The 13647-nt window shown below is 41.1% G+C and overlaps 1 protein-coding gene across 9 annotated transcripts in view; it reads left to right on the top strand.

Annotated features, from left to right (window-relative positions):
* Nucleotides 1-13647, top strand: part of COBL (cordon-bleu WH2 repeat protein) — a 242375-nt gene that overhangs the window by 216235 nt on the left and 12493 nt on the right. For 8 of the 9 annotated variants that reach the window (XM_074945229.1, XM_074945230.1, XM_074945234.1 and 5 more), the window contains 2 exons: nucleotides 9655-9758; nucleotides 11092-13124. In XM_074945229.1, the coding sequence (XP_074801330.1) occupies nucleotides 9655-9758; nucleotides 11092-13124 (2137 nt within the window). The remainder of the gene's footprint in view (nucleotides 1-9654; nucleotides 9759-11091; nucleotides 13125-13647) is intronic. The other variant, XM_074945231.1, reaches the window with a different exon arrangement.

The raw sequence follows: 13647 nt of genomic DNA on the forward strand, positions 1-13647 counted from the left end.
GAACAGTCAGCATGGATTCACCAAGGGAAGGTCATGCCTGACTAATCTAATCGCCTTCTATGATGAGATTACTGATTCTGTGGATGAAAGGAAAGCAGTGGATGTATTGTTTCTTGACTTTAGCAAAGCTTTTGACACAGTCTCCCACAGTATTCTTGTCAGCAAGTTAAAGAAGTATGGGCTGGATGAATGCACTATAAGGTGGGTAGAAAGTTGGCTAGATTGTCGGGCTCAACGGGTAGTGATCAATGGCTCCATGTCTAGTTGGCAGCCGGTGTCAAGTGGAGTGCCCCAGGGGTCGGTCCTGGGGCTGGTTTTGTTCAATATCTTCATAAATGATCTGGAGGATGGTGTGGATTGCACTCTTAGCAAATTTGCGGATGATACTAAACTGGGAGGAGTGGTAGATACGTTGGAGGGCAGAGATAGGATACAGAGGTACCTAGACAAATTGGAGGATTGGGCCAAAAGAAACCTGATGAGGTTCAATAAGGATAAGTGCAGGGTCCTGCACTTAGGACGGAAGAACCCAATACACAGCTACAGACTAGGGACCGAATGGCTAGGCAGCAGTTCTGCGGAAAAGGACCTAGGGGTTACAGTGGACGAGAAGCTGGATATGAGTCAGCAGTGTGCCCTTGTTGCCAAGAAGGCCAATGGCATTTTGGGATGTATAAGTAGGGGCATAGCGAGCAGATCGAGGGACGTGATCGTTCCCCTCTATTCAACATTGGTGAGGCCTCATCTGGAGTACTGTGTCCAGTTTTGGGCCCCACACTACAAGAAGGATGTGGATAAATTGGAGAGAGTCCAGCGAAGGGCAACAAAAATGATTAGGGGTCTGGAACACATGACTTATGAGGAGAGGCTGAGGGAACTGGGATTGTTTAGTCTGCAGAAGAGAAGAATGAGGGGGGATTTGATAGCTGCTTTCAACTACCTGAGAGGTGGTTCCAAAGAGGATGGTTCTAGACTATTCTCAGTGGTAGAAGATGACAGGACAAGGAGTAATGGTCTCAAGTTGCAGTGGGGGAGGTTTAGGTTGGATATTAGGAAAAACTTTTTCACTAGGAGGGTGGTGAAACACTGGAATGCGTTACCTAGGGAGGTGGTAGAATCTCCTTCCTTAGAAGTTTTTAAGGTCAGGCTTGACAAAGCCCTGGCTGGGATGATTTAATTGGGGATTGGTCCTGCTTTGAGCAGGGGGCTGGACTAGATGACCTCCTGAGGTCCCTTCCAACCCTGATATTCTATGATTCTATGACCAAAATATTTTTGATCTATTCAAAAGCAATATTTTTCAAGTTTTCAATCTGACAAAAAAAAATCCAAAAAATTGATATGGGTTCGAATCAAGCCCATTTTTTTCTAGATATTTTGGTTCAGCCCCCAGATTGAAAAATCATTTATTTTCCCTGCTCTGTTCGGCACTTCTGCAAATCAGGCCCCAGAGCCACAAGTTGGGCACCCAGAAAATGAGGAACACACCAATTAGTGATTGTCTATGACAAGTTTGATTTAAGTGACTTGTTTAGCATCACTCAGGAACCCTGTCATGCAGGCAAGAATAGAGTTCAGTTCTCCAAGGCCACATTAACCATGAGACCCCCTATTTCTCTTCCTGCAGGCTCCTGCCTTATTCACTACACATCTTCCAGTTTCACCAACAAATGAGGTAGGGGTCCTGCAGGCAACAGCCTCCTTAATTACAAAACCCTGCTCCAGATCTAGAACTGGACCATCCTGTGCACTAAATGAGGTGGAGCGCTGTAGAAAAAATAGTATGTGATCATGTAATTAAAGACTATCATAATGCATATGCACAAGGGAGCTGAATTAAGGTTGCCTGGACAACTTTAATTCTGACATTTCCTCACATTTCAGTGAGGAAATACTTAGCAATCTTAATAAACTTCTTTAACATAGATTTGTGTGTGTAATTTCCTAGTTTTTAAAAAAGCAAAATGAAAAAAGAGAATTTCCATCTTGTGACATCATATTGATCCCCACATGGGTCATTAGAGGGTTGGAACCTTAAGATCCACCACACAGACCTTTGCAACTTGAGCTAACAAAGTAAATGATAGCACTAGTGGGTTGCCATCCTGTATGTGGACGAGCACTAGAAGGGAATAAGAGACACGCTTTCCCAGTGAGTTTCACTTTCGCACATATTTGCTGACAGCAAAGAAAAGGGGAGACTCTGGAATCTGAGCTTCCATTCCAGGCTCTTGAGGTCCGTGTGTCTAGTGGGGACAGACTGTTCTGCCCATTTCCTGTAAGCCTGACCCCTTCTGCCCCACCCTCTCCAACCTGTCCCTGCCTTGTCTCTTTTGCAACTCTTTTCTGTGCAAGAGAAGTGGTATACTGTGGGTTAATTCATTAATGTTTGTATATAAAGCACTCGGATAATGTTAGATGGAAGGCCTTTAGAAATGCAAAGCAGTAATATATATTAAGCAGCAACATTTTTATTTTCAGTGTGGTGTTTTTTGACTAGTGAACAGGAAAGAGACCTATAGCAGGAATGTAAATTATTTTTCCTACAAAGAAGCAACCCAGTTTTTCTCTCAAATATACTCATGCAGTTCCCATTACAATCATTTGGTGGTAATGCTTATATATCTGAGGACAGAACTGGGCCCACATATCCTAGTCTTGACAAGCCAGTTTCTCTTCGAGAATGGGAAATAGATGCATTCAACCTTTGTGCACACTTTTATCCTCCTATAAATATAATACACTCCAATAAACCTGATAACCAAACTCTCCTGTGCCCAAAAAGGGAGCGCTGCTTGCCTTTTATTCTCCTTTAACAACACGAAAAGCAGGGATATGTGGCATTAAGACAATGGCAGAATACAGACCGAATGTTTTTTCTTTTCTTTATTTGCCTGTCACTTTCAGAAACCTTGCATTAAAGACAAATGATGACTTTGTTATCTAACCGGTCCCAAATGGAATGTACTTTCCAGTACATTAACAGCATACAATTTGGCACTGTTTGCAGGTTTTGGTCATATGAAGCTGGAACATTAAAAGTTTTCACACTGAAGTTCACTTGCACCTCAGAAAGGCGGGAGTAGACTTAGGGGCAAAGGAGATCATTTTCTAATGTTTTGGCAGGGGGAGGGGGTCAGAATTGGAGGTGTCAAACTGTAGGCTGCCCTCTGGGATTGTGGTTGCCTAACTGTGCTGTTTTTCAGCCTTCGCGTTCTCTCTCAAATGGCAAATCAAAAAGCCCCTTCACCTCTGACAAGATGAAGAGGAAAACAAATGCTTTCAAAGGTTTTGAAGGACTGTTGGCTAATTTGGAAAACAGCTACTTCCACTATTAAAAAGCATTTAGCTACATTAATCACAAAAGCCAGTCCAAACGGCAATACAATACATGGAGGTTGTCTGGGGTCCCCACTGTGACTTAGTTTAAATAGAAAGCCTTATTCACAAGGATGCTCTTTCAAAACCATGTTCTCAGGGCAACCTAAATTCATTCAGTATCTGTCTGCTTATGTAGCTCCCATTCCCATAGTACTACCTGTGTGTCTTCCAAGCATTTCTCCTCATGTCACTTCTCTGAGCTAGGGAAGGATCATTAGTCCCATTTTACAGATGAACAATTGAGGCATAGAGAAAGTGTTTTGCCCAAGACCACACAAGAAAGTCTGTGGCAGAAAAGGGAATTGAAGCTAAGTCTGTTGAGTCCCTGCCCGTTGTTTTTAATCATAGGATCATCCTGCTACATCAAATATCAGGCTGGTTCCTGCAAGCTACTGAGTGCCTCTTGTGAGGTGCCAAGTGCTCTCAACACCCATTCAAGTAGCCCCCCTCAGTGGAAGTCATCAGTTCTCAGCACTTTTCAAGATAGGGCCCACGATTATTTAGCATTGATGAGCCTTGTGCCAAGAACGGACATTCTGGGAACCGCTAACCTGGATCTTTTGATATTACTGGATGAGGGTAGAAAATCAGCATGACTGTTCTGTTTCCTTAAGGCAGTTCACATAGCCCTGCGTTACCCATTGTGTTTTTCAGCAACACTGTTCTTGTTTTGCAGCCATCCGCATCTGATACTCTATATCAAGCTTTCCAACGCTCTTAGTTCACGATTGGGTTAAATTGATCATGTGCTAAAACCCAAAAGAAGTTGCTCTAAATATAATGGCAGCGTATCTGACTGCAATTATAGTGCCTTTAACTGTTTAAAAAGAAAAGCAGTATTTATGACTAGATGTATCTGAGCTTTTTCTCTTCCCCCTTTGAAATAAACTTTCTCAGAAAAGTCCTCCTTCTGTGGTGCTAATTTGACAAAATGCTGCTGTAACTTTCATTTTGTCTCCAGCTGAGAGAGTGACTGTGGAGAAATAATCACATGTTGTGGCCTCAGCTCAGTGGAGCACTGAAGTCAGTAGGTGAGCAGTTGCTGCGCTCCATCCTTTGCTCTTGCATGGATCTCTGCTAATCTGCCTAAGGAGTATAGTGAGCAGCGTCCTGGAGCTATGCACGTTTGCTCTTTCTAGCTTAGCTAAAAACTCAGCAGTGCTGTAATTTTCAGCACCTTGTATTGTATGAGAAAAGCAACCTAAAGTTTATCATGTTCTTTCCCAAATGAAAAAAAGTGTGTGAGAAAATGCCATTGCTAATGTTTATCCAGCATGTAAAACACAATATCAGAATAAATCTTATGTTTGTCTTGGGTTCTAGCCAAAACAGAACTGTCAACAAAAGAAAAGGCTAAAGGGTCAGGAGGGAGGGTTTAAAAAGAAATTAAAGGCTCTTTTGTTTTCTTTCGCTAAATACTGTCGTGTGAAAAGTTTGTTTTAAGCATATTTATATGTCATGTGAGCTACTGGAAACCCCTGGACCTTCCCCCTCACCCAAGACACACACACATGTATTTCAAAACCATGATAATTTCGAGAAGATCCCTAATATTTTTATATGGACACTGGAGGGTTCTGTGGGCGAGAAGAATTAATCTTGCTAGAATTAAGAAATGCACAAAAAATTGCACCTTCCCTAAAGCCTTATGCTTAAGAGAAAAATAATAATAGTACAGTACTTTCATTTCCAAAGCACTGTACAAGCAACTAATTATTTTCATAACACTCCTATGAGTTAGGTTTTGTTATCTCAGTTTTACAGCTAGGGAAACTGAGGCACAGAGGTTAGGAAGCAGACAATACTCTGTCAGTGCACAAGTGCACAGAGAAATTGGGAAGAAATCCCTGCTTCCCCGGCCCATTCTGTGCCTATTAAGGGGAAGTAATAATTTAGCTGTAAGGGCCAAATCCAGCATCTTGGAAAGGCTCTTACTGATTTCAGTGAGAGATGGACTGGATTCTACACAACATCCCTGAGACCACACAGTGAGTCCATACTGCAGCTAGAACTGGAACTCATGACTTTCTGGTTCCTAGCCCCTGAGCACAATCCGCTAGACTTTCTGTCTGTAATGCCACTTTCCTATGTATTTTAGGAGACTGAATGAACACTGTCAGAATAAAGCATAATAAGTTACTCCTGGGGGCATTCTGCAACAAAAAATTAAAAATTCTGTGCCAAAAAAATAAAAATTGTGTGTACAATATTTTAAAATTCTGTAAATTTTATTTGTCAAAATAGCACTACATAATCACGCCAGTTTCAATTATTTTGGTATTTATTTCAAAATACCTGTCAGCAAGTATGTCAGTAACGATAGAGACACACACAAAAATTCCCCCAGGAACAGAGAGTTAAAGAAACCCCTATGACAACCCAGTTCCTGTTTCTCTGCCCCCTTCTCCCCCACCTCCCACCCCCAGCCTAGCCAGGCGGTCCAGAAACCTGCACCCCTACCCCCACAGAGCCCAGCCTAGACACCCGCCTCTCTCTTTCCCCTCACCCCCCGAGCACAGGGATCCAGAGGGAGAAACAGTCTGATGCTCGGTACCAGGCTTACATAGAGTTTCCTGCGCACCGCCCTCTCCTTCCCTCAGGGCGTGCTAGGACCTGCAGCTGCCAGGAATCCTTTTGCTCCCTCTCCCTCCCCCTCCCCCCAGCAGTGTCTCTTAGGTGTGAACTGGGCTCTGTCGGGTCCAGCGACCCCTAATGGCAGCCAGCAGCACTGCAGCCCATGTCTGTGTAGGAAAGGAAATTCTGCCTGCACAACATTAATTTCTGCAAAATTCTGCATTGCGCAGTGGCATAGAATTCCCCCAGGAGTAATACTTTTTTGGAGCAGGGGCGAGGGGTTATACATAAAACGGGAAGAAATAGTTTGGACTCTGGGGTCAAGAGGATGAGAGAACAAACAGCACATGACATTAATCATGAGGTTTAGTGCACTACTGGAATTTGCTTAGATACTACAGTGATGAGCACAGTATGAGAACCTACTCATAATAGAGCTCTGCACTGTATCTGGATAACCAAGCTCCTTGCTTAGGCCTGGTCCTACAAAGAGCTTAGATAGTTTGGTAACTTTTCTCAAATAATTAATTCCATTTACTTCATGTTTTTTGTAAGATTGGGGTCTTGCATCCTCTGGCTTCTCCACTGGAGCCTTCACTTCTTCAGCCTGTAGATCAGATGAGGAGGAACCTGTCTTTTCTTGCTCCCTTGCCTTTCCCTGGGTCTGTTGACAAGAAAACCCAGGTTAACATAAGCATTGCGATGTGACTGATGGTTAAGACAGGTAGGGCTCGATCCCAAGTCGTGTGGCGCATCTTCAACTCCCCTTGACTTCGGTGGATGATCAGCACTTCCTAAGATCTGGCCCATTGTGTTGTTGAAGCAATGTATATATACTGTTTGCAGTCTGTTTCCTATATAACATTTTGGTTTGTCAGTTCTTTCTCTCTGTATTTAAACAATGGATTTTGGTTACCGTATTTGATCCCAGTTCAGCACGGCACTTAAACATTGCTTTCAGAGGGACTTGCATGCCTGCTTGCTTAAAGTTAAGCAGGTGTTAAAGTGCTATGTTTTAATTCGATTATTATTCAGCACATGGTCAAATGCTTTGCTGAGCTGGTGTCTTTGGCAATGGCAAACATCTGAAAAATGTTCTGGAGCTTATTTATTTATTTGGCATAGACTGGGGGCTTGATTCTGATCTCACTTATACCAATTTATATAACTGCAGGGAAGTTACTTCTGATGTACGCTGGTGTAAGTGAGAGGAGAATCGGGCTCAAGGAATTTAACTGTGCATTTAAGCACAGAGCTGCAGGAATGCTGACACAGTAAAGCAAGAAAGTAGAGGTGAACTTTAAAAGACATTGATTCTGTTCATTCTGCTGTTCATTATTCAGTTCATTCTGCTCTCAGTAGGAGACACTTATATAACAACAAAATGGCATAAAAAGTAAATGTGCTGAAAGAGATTAATTAAGTCAACAATAGAAACAGGAGACACAACCCAAAAAATTGAATTCAGAGGTCTATTTCAAAGGGCAATAGCAAAATGACTTTTTGCAGCCCAAGTTCAATAAACAAAAACAAAATGGCTTCTGGTAGATTCTTATAAGGACATAAGAGCTGCCATACTGGGTCAGACCATGACCCATCTTGCCCAGTATCCTGTCTCCAACGGTGGCCCATACCAGAGCTTCATGGAGAATATACAGAATAAGGCAATTTTGGAGTGATCAACCCCTGTCTTTCACTCCCAAATTCTGGTAGTCAGAGATTTAGGGTCACCCCAAACATGGGGTTGCATCCCTGACCATCTTGGCTAGTAGCCATTGATGGACCTACCCTCCATGAACTTATCTAGTTCTTTTTAAAAACTCAGTTATACTTTTGGCCTTCACAATGTCACATGGCAATGAGTTCCACAAGTTAGTTGAGGAAACACTTTTTCACAATTGTTTGTATTAAACCTGCTAGCTATTAATTTCATTGGGTGACTTTTGGCTTTTGTATTGTATAAAAGGGTAAATAACACTTCTCTATTCACTTTTCCCGCACCATTTATGATTTTATAGACCTCTATCACATCCCCCTCCTTAGTTGTCTCTTTTCTAAACTGAAGAGTCCTAATTGTTTTAGTCTATCGTCGTATGGAAGCAGTTCCATACCCTTAATCTTCTTTGTTGCCCTTCTCCCTTTTCCATTTCCATTGTATTCTTTTTTTGTGTCTCATTTTATGTCTCATTTTCTGAATGGTTCCTAACATTCTGTTAGCCTTTTTGACCACAGCTTCACACTGAACTGAAGTTTTCAGAGAACTATCCACGGTGACTCCCAGATCTCTTTCTTGGGTGATAACAGCTAATTTAGAACCCACTGAAACTCAGAAGGCCTATTTTGGGGAAGTGCTGAGTGCCTATTAATTATAACTGCAGTTGAGGATGCTTGGCACTCAGCAGTACCCTGCAGTCTGACTCAAACACAGACAGCCAAATTCAGACTTATATGATTTGCTGAACAGTTTTACTTGAAGCAGGACATTTTATTGTATTTTTAAAATAAGAGGGCCTCCCAGAAGGTAGCATTTTTCAAGGATGGATTTGAGTGAGAAGGATGACACCATTAGGGGCAGAAGGAAAGGGAAAGAGTTTCAAGAATAAGACTGGGGCATGGAAGATGGCACAAAGGTGGAAGAGGAGAACAGTATAAATTGAACGTACAGGAAAGAGGCTTGGGAGCAGTGTAGGTAGTGGGTGAGGGAGTAAATGGAAACAGAGCAGATGTGGACAGGAGCTAGTTGTACAGTGCCTGGGTGAGGATAAGAAGTTTGACAGGCAAAGGGAAGCCAGTGAAAGGAATTGAGAGTGGCTGAAGCAGGAAATTATTTTGTTGGTAATCTAAGCATAAGGACAAATTATTACTGCGATGTCACAGACTAGCAAATTGTGACTTAAAGTGAGGAATAAGGAGAAGGAATAAACAAACTCCTAGGGTGAAATCCTGGGTCCACTGATGTCAATGGCAAAATTCCCACTGACTTCAATGCGGTCAGGATTCCACCTCTAAGGAACAAAGATCTTGTTGTCACACAAATATCACTGGTATTTATATAGGAAAAAAAAAAGAAAAGAAGAAGACAAGTGGAGAAAATATATGAGGCCTGATTCTGATTTCACACTGATTTTAAACCATTGCATAACTTCATTAAAACCAGGGGCCTTACTGTTGATTACACTGTTATATTTGAGAGAAAAATCAGGCTTACAATAAATACGATTAGAAATGTCTCCAAAGAGATTAGTTACCCCTTTTTCCTCCCCTCAGAATGAAAAATGGATGTTTAATAGAGCTTAATTGTATTTATCTTTAATTTCAATTCATATGTATATACATTGTGTGCACAATACATGTAGCAGCCTGCTTTAAAATGACACAGATATTCAAACAATTTCCATTTGGGCGCTCTCCTTTGTACAGACTTCACAGTGAAACCGAGCCATTTCTTTGTGACGAGCTTTATTAATCCTGATCTTTTGATCACCAGCCCACTGAGAAACCACAAAGACCCCCCAGTGCAAAGATACTTTAATAAGAGACGTGGTTGTACCAGTATGGTGCGTGCCTGTAGCTCTGCGTGGGTTTTGTTCTTTGGGGGTATGCGCTGCACGTCTACAGTGAAAGCAAAGGGGTTGAAATGAGAATGGATTTCAGAGTGACAATGCAAAAATAACCCCGCCATTTTTCTCTTTCAATTAGTAGCAGAGATGAAGAAACGACTGCAGCTAAGAATGACAATGAGGACGTATTCATTGCTGCACGACTCCGACAGACTTTGACTGAACTGGATGAAGATTTAGAAGGTAGGGAACTGTGTCAGCTACAGAAGTAGTAAGGCATGGCAAAAATATACGGAGTCAGTTTCTGCCCTGTGCATGTGCAGGGTTCTCATGGAAGTCACTGGGAGCTACACGTATATCTGTGAGCAAAATTTGGCCCACACTATACATTTCTGCTACTCCAACCCATATTGTTTTGCTGCTAGATCAAATCAGTATCCTTAGGCTGCTATTATCTATTTATCCAGATATTTATATGGACATCACTGTATATGAGTGCCTGCTACCAGAAAGGTAGTACTTTATGGGCCATATTTTCTGCTGGCATATTTTCACTGACTTCACTGGAAGTAGAGAATTTGGCACTATGTTTGTGATCAATGTGCCATATGTAGTTTGCTGCTTTGTAGCAGGATCCTATCGTTTTACACCATACAAACTCCTTATATTTTGTCAGGATCAAATGGAGAAGGGGGGATGTTTTCTGTGAGATATTTCAACTGCATTACTACATGTAGTTTAAAGTTAAAACTCTAAAATCCTGACCAGAATAGATTAAAAGAGACTAAATGTCATCACAAAGAAATACCCTGCTTCCTAACCACCTGTGATAAATCAAAATATCACACAGTTTTGTTTGATGCAAAATTATGTGAACCCTTTTTTAAATCTCATAATTTTGCAACATCTTAGAATGCAGTGGGCCTGATTAGGATCTCATTTATGGGAGTTTTATACCATTGCAAGTCCATTAAGTTGAGTGTAATCACTCTTGATTTACACCAAAGCAATTGAAAGAAGAAATAAACCCAACAGCTCCTTTCACAGTGAAATTGTTACATTCCTGGATGATGATGGGAGGTGGGATGGTAGAAAAGGAAATGTAAGTTCTGTGTCTTTGTTGGCTTGCTTGAGGTAGTCCCTCAGACAGATTGTTTTTATTAACCAGGTTTGAAAATCATAATTGAGAGATGTTTGCCATTTTTCTGAAATGCTTCTCCTTTGGAGTATTGCAGTGAAGTGTTTGTCACTGAGACGTTAGTGAAAGTTAAGGTATAAACAGTAGACTAAATTCTACCCTCAACTACACATATATGATTCCCATTGACCACATCTGGAGGTGTGCACGCACAATAGGCTGATGGTAATCATCAACCAGACAGTAAAATGTATGCAGATACTGCTTTTTCTTACAACAGGAACACGTATGGAAACTTGTGAACAGGTATGTCGTTAAGTTATGTAAGTGTGATCAAAATCCTGATTTGCTGATTTTTCTAAACCATCTTTGAGTAACTGACAGTGATGTTGCACATATCTGACCAATTTGTGAAAGTTTTTGTTTACATTTTTGCAGCAATGGAAGGTATACATTACGAAGCAGATAACGACTCTGTATCAAACCACACAAATGGGGCGTCCAGCCCGCATTTCAGCGATGCAGACACTGCTCAGGATGCTGCCTTTGGTGTTCCAGTAACAATCATAGATGAGATTCTGAATATTAACGCAGTAGATCCAACTGAAGATGAAGAGAATGCATTACTCCCTAATGCAGATGATGAAGATATCTCAGCTGATTCCATTAATTTAGGGAACTTTACAAATAATAACCGTGCAGGGTCTTTTGATAAGAAACATGTAGATGGTGGATCTCTGAGTATATCCATGGACTTAATTCACCAGCAGTCCTCTGACGATGTATTTAAACCCCTGCCCATAGAACAGAGGCGAGAGATGTTTGAGTCTCTTACATCCTCGTTTGAAAAGAGAAATGAAAACAACCTGGGACTGGAAAACAGCTATGAACATGGTGTTAGTTCTGAGGAATGCAAACCCATGCTGATTTCTTCTCACCTCAAGCCTAAGACTCAAATCCACATAGCAAGAGAGAAAACAAATCAATATAATGAACAAAATAGTCAGGAGAGAACAAAAGTGCACACAGAATTGGAATTCAAGCCCCCATCAACCAAAACAACTGAGGAGAAAGAAGATATCCTGTCACCACCTCTGTGGCGTCATCGTGCCCCTAGTTCCATAACAAGCTTTGAACCTAAAGTAGGTCTGACAACCTTTAAAGTTGTCCCTCCCAAACCTGAAATAAAATACTTCGATAGAGATAATTCCTTCTCCACTGGTGCCATTAAGATAGATGACCTAGGCAACCTGATGACTCCAAATGCTGGTAAGAAGAACACATCAGATATTTCTTCCAATGAAACTGATGAACCTCTTATTAGGAGAGTAAAGGAATTCTGGAGGTCAAACTCTACAGGAAAACAATCTGACAAGTCTATAGAACATAATTCTAAAAAGTCAATAGTCACTGTGAGCTCCAAACCCTTTAATTCAAAATCTGAAAGCAAACCTATCTCTCTAACAGATGCAAAACCAATACCATCTCAACCAGTAACTTCAAATGTGGCTGAAAGGCATTTTGAGCTCGAAAGAATCAATCCACCTGTGCCAGCCGCACAGTCTCAGGTAAACACATCAGTGTCCCCAACAATTAACAAGGACAAGACAGAGTTCCCATTTCTAAAGCCTTATAAAAGAACTTCAAGCCATTATGTTGCCTCTGCTATTGCAAAACGCCTCGATCCACTTATGTTTAAGACTGATTTGATAGAGAAGCATGATAAAGAGGAGAATAATCATGAAGAAAAATTGATAAAAATTGGAACAGAACCTCTCCCCAAAGGGTGCATTATTATGACGAAAAACAGCCCTATGGAAATAAAACCAGCAGAAAAGAGAGACTCTTATTCAAATATTTTTACTTGCAGTCACAAAGCATCAAATAGCAGGTTGACGCTTGGTGATAATTCTGCTGTGGAAAACAAAGCAGTGAACATCGGGTTACTGAATCAGACAACCCCTGTAGGTTTCTATAAACGGAGTATCAGTGTACCACTTACTAAATCCTCTTCAAAGGATAACAGCACTACAGAAGGTGATCACAGTTTTAACAGCAAACACAGCATAGTTGATAAAAACACACATCCTTTGTCTGATCAGAAATGTGAGAAGACGGACCATACTAATTCTTCCTCATCGTTCACATCACCTGATCTCCCAACACCTACATCCTCTTCCAGCTCATTGTTGAGGCCCACTAAATGGTATCCCGCTAACAATATACAAACTAATTCTTCAAAAGCATTGTCAGAGCTAAATATTATGCCTGTAAATAACCACGTCATTTCTCAAAGGGATGAGAAGCCTGACAGTATAAATAAAGCTGATGTCACTGTACAGACAGATATCTTTGGGCCAAAGAAGAAGTTTAAACCCATTGTCCAGAAACCAGTTCCAAAAGATACATCTCTGCACAGCACTTTAATGGAAGCCATTCAGACTGCAGGAGGAAAGGAAAAACTCCGAAAGGTAAAGTGGAGACTTCATTTAGGCCTTTGAAACTGGAGAAAGCCTGCATTCACTGGAGTAGACACCAGCCTGTTTTATAACTGGTACTCTTGTTCATGAGCTGTAGTACATGTAATATTTAAAACATTTATAATAGCAAAATTCAGAACCAGGCCACTGGTTATTCCGCACATACTGTATATTGTTATGGAATAGCATAGCCACTTGCACTAGTTAGAATAACCAGAGGAATACAGATGTACAGTATAAAGAGAGAAGCAATTGAGGTTAACCTAAAATCCTAACCTGTATTCCTGAAAGTTATATAAACATCGGAATGTGCAGTATATAGGAAACATTTAGCTACACGTCCATGAAAGATATACAGTTACTTTATATCATCAAGATTTATTATTTGTTAACTGCTAATACTGTGCTTGGCATTCTGCACAATACACAAAGCGCTTGATTCTGCATTCCTGAGCAAAATTTAACTTAGTGGGACCATTTGCTTAAGTAAGTAGTATGCATTATGAATATGGGC

The sequence above is a fragment of the Natator depressus genome, chromosome 2 (genome assembly GCF_965152275.1).
Source record: "Natator depressus isolate rNatDep1 chromosome 2, rNatDep2.hap1, whole genome shotgun sequence".
Lineage (NCBI taxonomy): Eukaryota > Metazoa > Chordata > Testudines > Cheloniidae > Natator > Natator depressus.